Genomic DNA, 13,588 nt, shown 5'->3' on the forward strand with positions numbered 1-13,588 from the left:
AGCAATACAGAGTAGAGAATAACATTTTTTAAATGTCACTAGGAAACTGAAGTGTTTGTAGCTTAATTTTAGTTTTCAAATGAGGAGAGAAGTTTCTATGAATTTTTACCATTTCTCTACTTGACGACCTCTCCTCTGCTGAGTGTTTAGAAACTTTGAGCAATAGATGTCATGCTACCACAGTCTGGTACTTGTAGTCTGTTAACATATAAGCGAAATTAATTACTGCATTAAAATTTGTTTTATGAAGCAGTCAGTTGAAAAGATGAATTCTCTCCAATCATATTTTAAATGTGAAAGAATGGTGTAATTATGTGAGTTTTGTTTGTTTGTTTGTTTGTTTGTTTGTTTTTTTAATTATGTGAGTTTTGAATGAAGTATGTAGTCAGTGCTTAGTATCATCTTATAGAGATGTAACTAACAATGGACTGTGGATCCACACAAGAGTTCACTGATGTGGATTTTAGTTCCTGTTCTGTTACTTGTAGCTCTGTGACTTAACTTGTTGTGCCTCCACATCTTCTGGAAAATGTGTAGATATCCAACCTGCTTACCTTTCAGGCAAACTGGAGCTCAAATGAGATAATGTACTTGAATTTATTATGGAAATTGAAAAGCTTTACAAATGTAAGGTATGAATATGTAAATTACTTATAAATTTTCATCTCTAGCTTGTCCTCTTTGGTTTCCCTGTCTAGCATTAACAACCAGCCAAAAATGCCCTTTTAAAATGGAATTTATCTGGTGCCTGGGTGACTCGGTTAAACGTCTGACTCTTGGTTTCATCTCAGGTCATGATCTCAGTTTGTGAGATCGAGCCCCACATCAGGCTCTGTGCTGACAGTGTGGAGCCTGCTTGGGATTCTCTCTCTGCCCCTCCTCCCCTCCTCTCATAAATAAATAAACTTTTAAAAAAAGTAAAATGGAATTTATCATCTTTCCAGTTCTCCCTATCTTCCTCCTCTCCCTCTCAAGGAGAAAAACCTTATTCTCTGAGTTCTTCTATTTTAAGGTCCCATAATTTTTCCCGGGTTCAATTGTCATGCTCAGTATTTTAGAATTATATCTGGCTCCTGGTCTCCAAATCCTACCAGATCGTCCTTTGTAATAACTGTTGTTTGAAGTTATCCCTTTTTCATTCCTTCTGCTACTTCCTTTATCCTCCCATGCATCAAGTATTAAAACATTATCTCTGTTGGCTCTTCTACTTACATCTCCCCTGGTCAACTCTGGTTGTTACAGTGTAGATGTAACTTTCTAAAGAGCCCATTTTTGCTTTTTTTTTTTTTTTTTTTTTAAACTCAGAAACCCATAGTTTCCCATTGCTTACAGGAGAAAATGCAAACAGTTTAGCTTAGCATTGAGAGTCAACTCTGGCTTTATCTTCTATCTCTTACACTGGCTCTGTTCCTTATCAAGACTGTTCTTGTTCTCCAACTAGGCCATATATATTCTTGATTGGTAGCAATATGCTGAAAAGCCATAATGTTGCAAGTAATTTTATCCCACATGTTTAAAAATCCATTTCTGGTCATTTTAGAAATGTTATAAATTACCTTTTGTCCTAATAATTTTTTTAGAAACTTTCCTAACCTTTTGGACTCATTTAATCTTTTATTACCAAGTTGTTGAAGGTGATAATGGGGAGTTCAAGTAACCAACCATTTGATATCTTTGATACTGTTTGGCTTTTAACCAATTCCTGCTGTGAATTCGCCATCTTAAATGTCTCCAAAGACCTTCAACTTTGTGTTTGATGTAAGCAAATGGAGAATTTTCTCACTGGATTAAAAAAGAAAGTTGTCAGTAATAATTTCTGAGTTAATACTTTGCATGAATAGCCCAAATATATTTGAATTTTAACTTGTATTTACTTAGTGTTACATATAGCTAAAACTCCTCTGTGAAGACAGTGTATGGACCATTAATTCATTCTGCAGGATTTTTTATATAATGTCAGTTTGTGAATCGTTTTGAATACACAATGTATATGAATATACATTGGTCTTTAATTATTTTGAGTTTCTTTCCAAATGTTCTTTTTTCTAAAAAAAGTTGTTTGTATTTTTTTTTTTTTTTTTTTTGAGAGAGCATGCACAAACAGGGAAGAGGTAGAGAGAGAGGGAGAGACAGAATGTCAAGCAGGCTCCATGCTGTCAGCACAGAGCCCGACGTGAGGCCCAAACCCACAAACTGCGAGATCATGACCTGAACTGAAATCCAGAGTCAGACACTTAACTGAGCCACCCAGGCGCCCCTCCAAATGTTCATTTTTGCCACTTGTATATCTTCTTTGGTGAAGTGGTCAAGTCTCTTGCACTATTTTTAAAATTTGGATTATTTGATATGAGGGGTTATAAGTATTTATAGTGGATGTAAATAATTTGCAAATATTTCTTCCTCTTTCTAGGATACCTTTTCATTTTCTGAACAGTATCTTCTAGTGGGATATTTTGGGGTGGCACATTTTCCACCCTTCAGTGGATTCTAAAAACCATGTAGAATCCACTGATCTTGGCAACTGACTAGATAATAGGGCTTGAAAAAGATAAAAATCTTGGAGATAGTGGTATAACTAACAGCAGTAGGGAAGAAGTTGAAGTCATTTAGGATATATTGAAATTGAGATTCCTGGTGATATTCGTGTACAAATGTACTTTCTGTTCCCTCAACTTAGAACCCTTTATTTCTGGATCTTCCCACAGCTGACTCATTTTTTTGTCATTCAGGTCTCAGTGCAAATATCACCTCCTAAAATAGGCCTTCCCTGGCCATCTTATCTAATGTTGCAACCCCTTCTAAACATCACACTGTTTATTATATTACTGTTTCACTTTCTTTTTAGCTCTTTACCTGGAGTCATCTTACCATATATTTGCTCCTTATTACCTATCACTCTGCCAGAAAGAAAGCTCCATTAGGACAGGATCCTCTCCTGTCTTGGTCCAGTGTAGCATAAAAGTTTCCCTCTCTGAATTAACTGTGGTTCCTGACTTGTCATATTCCTTTGGATCTTTTTGGATCCTTCACTTCCCATTCTTTCAGAGTCATAAGCTATTCTTAATATTTAAAGTTGATTCAGGGGTGCCTGGGTGGCTCAGTCGATTAAGTGTCCGACTTCAGCTCAGGTCATGATCTTATGGTTCTTGAGTTCAAGCCTTGCATCAGGAGTGGAACCTGCTTGGAATTCTCTCTCTCCCTCTCTCTGCCCCTTTCCCACTTGCACACTCTCTCTTGCTCTCTCAAAATAAATAAGTAGGGGCGCCTGGGTGGCTCAGTTAAGCGTCTGACTTCAGCTCAGGTCACGATCTCGCGGTCCGCGAGTTCGAGCCCCACGTCAGGCTCTGGGCTGATGGCTCAGAGCCTGGATCCTGCTTCCGATTCTGTGTTTCCCTCTCTCTCTGCCCCTCCCCCGTTCATGCTGCGTCTCTGTTTCAAAAATAAATAAACGTTAAGAAAAAAAATTAAAAAAATAAATAAATAAGTAAACTAAAAAAGAAGTAAAAATTAAGAAAGTAAAAATAAAATTGATCCAGAAGTTATAGTTAAAGAAAAATATAAATTGCATTTTTGTTTGAGCCTTAACCTAGAGGTCAGAAGGTTATCATTAATAATCTGTAAAGGGTCTTATCAGTTATGTTTACCTCTTTCTTCTCACTGATTTCAGGTAATTTGTATTGACTTTAATTGATGACCAGTAAATATAGGAGGATTTACATTTTTACTACTTCATACCAAGAAATCCTAGCCATCTGCAAACAGAATTAGATATCTTAATGAGTTAACATTTCTCAGTCTCTCCCTCTAAAAAACACTGCAGACCTTTACACTTCATTGTCCTCTGTTTTACAGAGTAAGAAAGTTAGCTTGAGTTCTGTGAAAAAACAGAGAAGAAAAGCTAAGAGGATAGTAGACTAGTGCTTTCCAATTTGCATAACGTAAGTTCTTTTCACTATTCTTGGCTTGAATCTTCTGTTAGCTGACAAAGCTGTTTCTATGGAAACAAATAGTCCAACTTCTTAGAATGTTAGAGGAATGCTGATCACTTAAAATGAGACTTCCCAGCTGCTAGTCAAAGGGCATTACTTGTGGGAGTAGGGGAGGAAGGATGAATTGAGAAAAAAAAAATTTTTTTTTTTGTTTTGAGTTCTGGACACTAGTGTAGACAACCATCTTCATATTCCCCAGCTGTCACACAAATGTTTCTCTTAGTGTGGAGTTTTCAGTGGGCCTCCATCCCTGAGGCTATTTCAGGCCTCCCAATCTTAATGATTTGTAATTATTTGAAGCTTATTTAGCTTCCTTTTACTCCCTTCTCCTATAGCCAACTCGCGTAAGCAAAGCTCTTTTTCCCCTGCTGGTTTGAAGTTAGCATTGAAACAGCTTTGGCCTGCCAACCTGAAAGTTCATTTTCTTGTTTTTTGGACTATGTAAAGATTTTTAACTTTTTCTTTTCTTTCTTTTTTCTTTTTTCTTTCATGAGCAGGGGTGTGAGCTGGGAGTCTGATGAGGATTTGAAATGTGGGCTTTTGAGGCATTTTAAAAACAATTTATGGGGCACCTGGGTGGTTCAGTCAGTTAAGCGTCTGACTTTGGCTCAGGTCATGATCTCACCTTTCATGAGTTTGAGTCCAGCATCAGGCTCACTGTTGTTGGCACAGAGCCCGCTTCATATCCTCTGTCCCCCTCGCTTCCATTCCTTCCCTCTCAAAAATAAAATAAAATGTTAAAAAAGTAAATAAAAATAAAAATAATTTACAACTAGAAGATTGAGAAGAGAGGAATACTCTAAGGGCCAGGAATTTGTAACTACATTATCTGCATAAGGTGGTCTTTTATTTACATATAAGGAGGTAATTCTTTAGTTCAGTTATTTACCAGCTTCTCAATTGTCAAAGGACTTTCTCTTTTTCTTTCTCGTGTGTGTGTGTGTGTGTGTGTGTGTGTTTTGGAGAGGGAGAGTATTAATTCCTTTGGACTGCCACATTTTATTGTGTGTGTATGTGTATTTTGGAGGGGGAGAATATAATTCCTTTGGGTTGTCACATTTTATTGATGTGTATTGACTACATATATGAGTTGGAGTATTCACAGTTTGTTTGAGAATTATGATCTTGATGCTAGAACCGTAGGATGTAGCATAATGTTTCTTTGATTCTGGAATAACTTTTGAAACATTCATGGCCCTCATGAATTAACTTGTGAGCATTACAAAGTCTTTTGGAGTGTTGTTTGATGAGATCATTATTTAATTGAGGTGGTCTAGAAAGGTTTCTTAAAGGAAATGGGGGTTGAGGTAGATCATGAAGGCAGGAGATGAAAGGAGAAGCATATCCTATTTCTTATTTCATAAGGCACTTGGGCAGGAAGAAAAAAGATAAGGGATAGGCATAAAAAGGAAGCTAACTTAGAAGGTTTATGCAGGAAAAGTAGTGAAAGATAGTTAGAAAGTTTGGATTTACCTTGTGAGTTGGGACTCTGTTCTGTAGGCAATATGAAAGCCATCAGAGGTTTTGAACAGAGGAGTGATTTTTTCAAATACTGAAATAAGCATTTATTCCTTATTAGATATCCCTTACTAGGTGAATAAGACAGTGCAATCACCTTGAAATTAATGTGTCCAAAACTAAACCCATATTACTCTTCAATTTCTGTCCTCTTCTATCTAATTCTTCTCCTGTATTCTCCATCTTAATGATATTTGCCACCTACTAACTCAAAGATAGTTGTCCTGGAGTCAACACTGCTTGGGTTCCTATTCTGAAGCCTTCCTGTTTGCTTGGCCCCTGTGCTGGGCAATATCATGGATCTAGAGATGAGTCAGTGTGGTACCTGACCTTGAAATGCTTCTAGTCTGATGGGGCAGACAGAGATACAAATAGCTGTAGTCTAGTTTGATCAGAGATGTGATAGGAATTGTGGGATTCCAGAGCAGGCATATAACCAGTTTGGGGAGGCCTAGAAATTTGGACGAGGATGTATTTGAGACTTTTGAAAGGAGACTAGGCAGGGCACCTGGGTGGCTCAGTTTGTTAAACATCTGACTTAGGCTCAGGTCATGATCTCACAGTTCCTGGGTTCAAGCTCTGCATCAGACTCTGTGCTGACAGCTCAGAGCCTGGATCCTGCTTCAGGCTCTGTGCCCCTCCCCTGCTCGCACCCTGTCTCTCTCTCTCTCTCTCAAAAATAAATTTAAAAAAATTAAAAAATATTAAAAGGAGAGTAGGAAAGGATTAGATCCTAAGTAGTCTGATTCTGGAGCGTGTTTTCCTAACCATTATGTTGTCTTGGGTAACTGGGTAGGTATAATGGCATTAATTAAAATTGAGAGTAGAAGAGGAGGATTAAAGAGAATATGAGGGGATTAAAGGGAAAGAATGAGTATAACTCTGGACGCATTAATTTCTAGATCCCTGAGGACCTTTTGGTAGATAGGCTAATGGTCAGGAATCCTATCTGTATAACTGTATGTAGTACCTAGCCAAGAATAAATGCTTATTTATATTTATGTATGAATCACTCTTTTCTAAATCTTTGATGGCTTTCTTACTGTCTTGAGAATTAAGGACTTTATTTAAGACCTTCCTTAAGTTGGACCCAAGCAAACTTTCTAGCCACTATTCTCTTGTACAAGCTGACTGCTTTAGTTCAACTAGCCTTATTTGTACTTTTCCCACACCTTTTATCTTCCAGTCTTTTTGTTCATATGGCCTCTTTTTTATTTCTCCATTTTATCTTCAAGACCTACTTCCTCATCTACAAAATAGGCATATTTGGAACTGTATTTAGAGTAGTAATGAGGATTACTAAATGAATGAATACTGGGTAAAGTGTTTGCAATATTCTCCAGCATGTAAGTGCTCAGTAAATGTTAAAGTTGTAATTGTTACTACTACTACTGCTACTGCTATTGCTACTGTTGCTATTACTACTTCTTTCTTCTCCTCTTCTCTTTCTTGACTCTTTTGGCTATATGAGATAAAGACGCCAATTTTTAGCAATTCTATAACCTATATATTTTTTTAATATAACTTTTCTTCATCACTTTCTTAATTCAGTACCCCATTTCTCACAGTTGCCTTCAAACTGGTCTCATTACCACCCTTCAGTCTTGTACACTTCTACCAGAGTGATATTTCTGAAAAAGCGAATGTGATCATTTCAGCTCTGCTTTAAATCCTATAATAGTTCTTACTACTTTAAGGATAAAGATCAAAGTCTTTAGCTCTTAAATTCTCTGTCTGGCCCCCTGCTTGCCTTTGCAGTTTTATCATTACTCATGTATGATATGCTCTCATTGTCACATCCAGACTATTGCATTCTGTTTTCTGCAAGTGCCATATTTTCATACTCTTCATTCTTATTGGTCATGTGATTCCCTCTGCTTGGAACAGACTCTTCTTTTAAAGATTTTTTTTTTATGTTTATTTTTGAGAGAGAGCACGTGAGTAGAGGAGGGGCAGAGAGAGAGGGAGACAAAGAATTCAAAGCAGGCTCCAGACTCTGAGCACAGAGCTTGTGGGGCTTGAACCCACAAACTGCAAGATCATGACCTGAACCGAAGTTGGACGCTCCACCAACTGAGCCACACAGGCACCCCTGGAACAGACTCTTCTATCTGGCCAGTTTTTTGTTGCTCTTTGAAATGTTGCTCAAAGAAATGTATCCTTATGTTTTGCGTATTGGCTGTGACTCCTTACCATATACTAAGTTTTAGAGTCTGTGGTCTGTGCGGTCCTCTGAATTTCTGACATTGTTACTTGAACAGCTATTTACTGGGCATTCTCTTTATGATATGCGTTGTGGTAAGCACTAGGGAGTATAAAAATAAGACCAGACTCCTGTCTTTAATGAATTTAGAATCTAATGAGGAGAAACAAACTGGGGAAGAATAATCATTCATTTTCTTTGCTCTCTCTCCCAGTAGAATGAACACTCCAAGGGAAATGACCAAAATGGAATTTTAAATGGATTAATATCAGGTTGCAGAAATTTTTCTAAGAGTAAAAGATTAGATTGAGAAAGACAAGTATGCTAATAGTCCAAGCATGAAAACCCTGACCCAGATCACCTGGCCCAGTCTGTCTTGCATGAGCTATAATCACCCCCTCCCTGATGATCTGTTATGGTGAATATGGACACAGCCTTACAATTTTTATGCTAAGAGTTGTAATTTCAGATCATAATTTTGTAGAATACCATTAAGGCAAAAATTACATTATTCATTATTAAATTTGATTTTTAATATCCAGTAAATATTATAATTAGAGGACGAGTTCAGACTTTTATTTTTCTGGAAATATGCGTACTCCTAGATTTTTAAAATCAAAATTAAGTATAGCACTACAGTAACTCCCACATAAATTTCTGCTTAGGTGTAATGAGAACTTAAATAAGCTGAATTTGCATTACATATAGTCAATATATAAAACTTAAGAATAGCCTAATGTGGGGTGCCTGGGTGGCTCAGTTGGTTAGGCATCTGATTTTTGATTTTGGCTCCTGTCATGATCTCATGATTCATGGGTTTGAGCCCTACATTGGGCTCTGTGCTGAGAGCACGGAGCCTGCTCGGGATTCTTTCTCTTCCTTTCTCTCTGTCTGTGCCCTGGTCATGCTTTCTCTGTCTCAAAATAAATAAATACATAAGGAAATAAAATAGCCTAACGTAATTCTGATAGTTCTCATTTTAATGAAAAAGAAGGCAATCTAATTATAAGATGTTTATATGTAAGTCACATAATTATAAAGAGAGAAGTTAAAATTTGGATATAAGACAGAAAAGTCTACCAAAATTCTTGTGAAAATGTAATTCTGGTGACTTATGTAGCTTGCATCTGTTCTCCTGCTTGTTGGTCTAGTGGTTTACCTCATAGTCTAGGTAGGTTTAAGAAGTCTGTGACAAGGTGTTTGTTGGACAGAAGAAGATTGGCTGGCATTTAGGAATATTATCTGAAAACTCTGCTTTTGCTGAGTCGGCATGTCCTCTAACCAGTCTATTTACTGAAGTGATGTTCAACTCAAGGAGGAAGCAGATTTATTATTGTAAATATTTTTAAAATCTTGAGCAGAGAAGACTAATTAGATTTAATGTGTGGGTTTACACATATATAAACCGTCTGCCTATTTATGCCTAAGAAATAGCTTGATGAAAAGCCAGTGTCATCCATGAAATATTTTTCTTGTCTAAAGTATGTTGAAGGAGGGGCACCTGGGTGACTCAGTTGGTTGAGTGTCCGACTCTTGATTGCAGCCCAGGTAATGATTCCAGGGTCATGGGATCAAATCACCCTGTGTCAGTCTCTGCACTGAGCGTGGAGCCTGCTTAAGATTCTCTTTCTCCCTTTGCCCCTCTCCCCAGCTCCAGCTATCTCTCTCTCTCTAAAAATAAAAAATAAAAATAAAAAATATGTTGAAGGATTTTTAAAATAAGAGAATCAAATTAATACTAAGAATTAGTATACATATATATATCCTTTAGTTTTAAAACTTACATACACTATCTCATTTAAAACTCAGAATAATCCTATGAATAAATTTTCCAAAGGAATCTAAGGTTCAGAGAGAGAAACTGACTAGTCTTAAGTCTTAAAGTTAGAGGAAGTGGCAGAGTCAATTAAAATTCAGTTTTCTGGTCTATAAGTCCTATATCTTCTTCTTTTTTTTTTAATCTTTATTTATTTTTGAGAGAGAGTGCGAGTGAGAGGAACAGAGAGACGGAGACACAGAATCTGAAGCAGGCTCCCGGCTCTGAGCTGTCAGCAAAGAGCCTGACGTGGGGCTTGAACCCATGAACTATGAGATCATGATCTGAGCCAAAGTCAGACGCTCAACTGACTGAGCCACCCAGGTGCCCCAAAGTCCTATATATTCTTATTTGCTGTACAGTGTGACTTTAAAGTTTTTTTGAGCAGTGACAGATACTACCATTTTCTCTGAATGAATCTTTGTAAAAAATTAACTTTTAATTCTTTTTTTAATGTTGACTGGTTGTGACTACTGATAACCCACATATATTTTTTCACTTAGTGTGGTTTTATCCTATAGATGCCTTAGCTGCTAATTAAAAGTTTCTTTTTCATTAGCTATCTCCTGCATCTCATGAACTCCTAAAAGTTAATTGTCCTCCATAATACTGCCTTAATCTCAAGTGAGCCACTAATATCGTTTGCTATATGCCAGTTTCTTTAGCAGTTAACTAGGAAGTTATTTCAATCTTGTGTATTAATTGAGTATAAAGTACTGTACAAAGATGTACAGTATAGTATATAGTATAGTACAACTATACAGAGATGACTAAAACATCTTTATACCTTAAGCAACCTATTCTCTACTACACTAGTACCTAAAACTTTCTTACTTTCCCGCTTTGCTAAATTTTGCAATACATGATTTTCCTCAGCTATAAAAAATGGTATGCTTCAAATTCCTGGGAGAGGATTTTTTTAAATATTTGATTTCCTCAGCATTATCTGTAAAATGAAAAGAAAGTATTTAATATGTATAGCCAAATGTACACTTATGAGCTACTGTATTGTGCATAGATTGGAAGTGTGCTGTGTAAAATCTGTTTTTATATTGTAACTCTTACACTTTTTTCCCCCCATTTTTCCCCTTAGATTTCCTTCATGGATACATTTCATAGCATTATTATGTGATGTGAGAAGTTTTTTGTTTTTTGTTTTTTTTGAAGTAACATGGATTTTATACTACAGAATCAAGAGATTGGCTTTATAGGAGAAATTGATTTATAAAAAGTGGTACAGGTTTTTATAGATAACCATGACAACATCCCATATGAATGGGCATGTTACTGAGGAATCAGACAGCGAAGTAAAAAATGTTGATCTTGCATCACCAGAGGAACATCAGAAGCATCGAGAGATGGCTGTTGACTGCCCCGGAGATTTGGGCACCAGGATGATGCCAGTACGTCGAAGTGCACAATTGGAACGTATTCGGCAACAACAGGAAGACATGAGGCGTAGGCGAGAGGAAGAAGGGAAAAAACAAGAACTTGACCTTAATTCTTCCATGAGACTTAAGAAACTAGCCCAAATTCCTCCAAAGACTGGAATAGATAACCCTATATTTGATACAGAGGAAGGAATTGTCTTAGAAAGTCCTCATTATGCTGTGAAAATATTAGGTAAGTAAATACAGCAGAATTATGGAAAATGTTTTACTTTGTTTCTCTTGCCTTAACATAAATGTGTACAGGAAGAAAGAGGGATTGTTTACTTTTAGTTACATAGAGCTAAAGCACATGGCTTAAACATTCAGTCACTGCAACATGGTTTTTAGATACAATCTTCGAATTAAAAATTTCTACATGTAGCCTAACATAGCCTTGAAACTCCTTTTATTTCAAACTTTTATGTCAAAATTACTGAAAAGCAGTTTTCAGATTTTGAATTTCTGATTTCCTTATAGTTTGTAAAATAGTAATAAAATTAACATCTGTAGCTTATAATCTATTTGATTTTCTTTAATGACTGCCAGTAAGAAGAACTGGAGCTGTTCAGATGGCATCATACACATAAAACATGGTCAGAATTTCCAAATTCCATTCTGTGAAAAAACCAAAAAACTAATGGTATGAGATATTAATAGAGGTAAACAAAACAGAATTCTGTGACCAAATAAATTTTGACAACAGTGGGTTAAATAAATTAAACCTCTTATTATAGGACTTTCTTTAGATCCTTTAGAGTACTAATAGGCATTCTGAATCTACAAGAGAGATTGACATCAGATGTATGTTTCCAAACTTAGAATATGTGATCATTGAACTTACTGCCCTCCCTTCCTGCACACCAATCCCATTATTTTTTATTAAAATATTCTGGTATGTATTCTCTATGATTCGGAGAATATTTACATTGAGAATATATTGGGAATATACATTTACATTGTATTACATTGTAATATATCCAGCCTAAGCCTGGATTGGTTTTTCCTTTTTTTGTTTAAATTTCTTTAAGATTAAAGTATTTGTCCATTTGCTTTAGGTAGATCAGGCATAATTGTCCATCTAATAGGTAATATTCATGTAATCTCAGTAAAGAAACAAATACATGTGGGGCACCCGGGTGTCTCAGTCGGTTGAGCGTCCGACTTCGGCTCAGGTCATGATCTCACGGTTCTTGGGTTCAAGCCCCGCGTTGGGCTCTGTGCTGATAGCTCGGAGCCTGGAGCCTGCTTCAGATTCTGTGTCTCCCTCTCTCTCTGACCCTCCCCTGCTTGCACTCTGTCTCTCTCAAAAATAGATAGATATTTAAAAAAATTTACAAAAAAAAAAAATAAACCCACTGTTTCACATATTTTAAAGTAGTTCAAAATGTAGTACCAGGTATCTGTAATTCAGTTCTTGACTAGGAGAAAATATTTAACATTTTGAGAAATAAGTAGTAAATTTAATGTTAATAGACTCAACACAAATGTGTTAATTCTAGGAAACATGAAAAGTTAGTGTAAGTTATAGAGTTATTGCTATTTAGTTAAAGTTTCAGTTTTTGAATATATTAAATTTTAATTTTTCATTTTAAAATGAAGTGTAATAGCTTTGTACCAAACATTTTTTCCTGTGCATAATTTGCTAACTCATCAAACTACAACAGAAGTACTCCCTTAAAGTTTTATGTGTCTCCCTGCCAATATTTTGATTAATAAACACATGCCAGGAGGCACCTTCTCAGCCTTTTTCAGCCAGAAACAACCACCTTGTTTTAAATGAGGGAAGGATGGGACAACCAGTTTATTTCTTTGAGAGGGAACCCTCAGTTTCCAGTGATACATCATCATTTATCTGTGAGTAGAGAAAATACTATTTTCAGAATTGAACAACTAATTTATATCTTTGAGAGGGAGCCCTCAGTTTCCAGTGACACATCATCATTTATCTGTGAGTAGAGAAAATACTATTTTAAGAATTGAAAACATGATTGGAAAAGTTGATAACTTAGTTGTCTGATAGTGGTTTTTAATGAAAGGATTTATAAATTAGACACTGTGTAATAATAAAAGTGCAGGGATGGAATTAATAGAAAATATTCCAAAAGGATGAACTGAATTTTCTTGTTTAGAAGCAGTCAGAATCTTACTGAAAATTAGAAAATAGTGCTGTGGGAATTTAATTTCAAATAAATGATCAATATTAATATTATAAATTATAAGAATTTTGATATATTAGGGAAGATTTCCTTAAGATTGAGATGAGCTATTAAAACTTGCTTTGCTACAGATAAAATCTGATTGTTCTCTTCATAAGCAAAACAAACTACTTTGTGAGAGAAATCCTGAGAAAATAACAGAAAGCAGGTTAGAGTAGAATGAAGTACAGTAGAATCATTTTCAGATACCTGTAATTTACAGGTGCCACTAGTTTTTTTTTTGTTTTTGTATTCACATAGAAGTAATTTTTGGCCAAGGTTGTGGACAAGTAAATACAGTAGAATATTTAGAGGGAATAAAGTCATCTATCACATATGAAGAGACCTGAGGAAAGGCACACCCACACACCCAAACACACCCATGGTGAGCTGTTTTGTGGTTAATAAGGAGACCCTTGAGATTTGTGAAGAGGGGC

General features: G+C 36.1%; 1 protein-coding gene across 4 annotated transcripts in view; it reads left to right on the top strand.

The window, feature by feature from the left end:
* PALS1 (protein associated with LIN7 1, MAGUK p55 family member) overlaps nt 1-13,588 on the top strand; it is a 93,733-nt gene that overhangs the window by 26,545 nt on the left and 53,600 nt on the right. For 2 of the 4 annotated variants that reach the window (XM_019451498.2, XM_019451499.2), the window contains exon 2: nt 10,862-11,149. In XM_019451498.2, the coding sequence (XP_019307043.1) occupies nt 10,885-11,149 (265 nt within the window). In that variant the 5' untranslated portion in view covers nt 10,862-10,884. Of the gene's footprint in view, nt 1-10,619; nt 11,150-13,588 lie in introns of all 4 variants that reach the window. The other 2 variants (XM_019451497.2, XM_019451496.2) reach the window with 1 other exon arrangement.

Source organism: Panthera pardus, unplaced genomic scaffold (genome assembly GCF_024362965.1).
Source record: "Panthera pardus isolate Hobbes unplaced genomic scaffold, ASM2436296v1 HiC_scaffold_24, whole genome shotgun sequence".
NCBI classification, from domain to species: domain Eukaryota; kingdom Metazoa; phylum Chordata; class Mammalia; order Carnivora; family Felidae; genus Panthera; species Panthera pardus.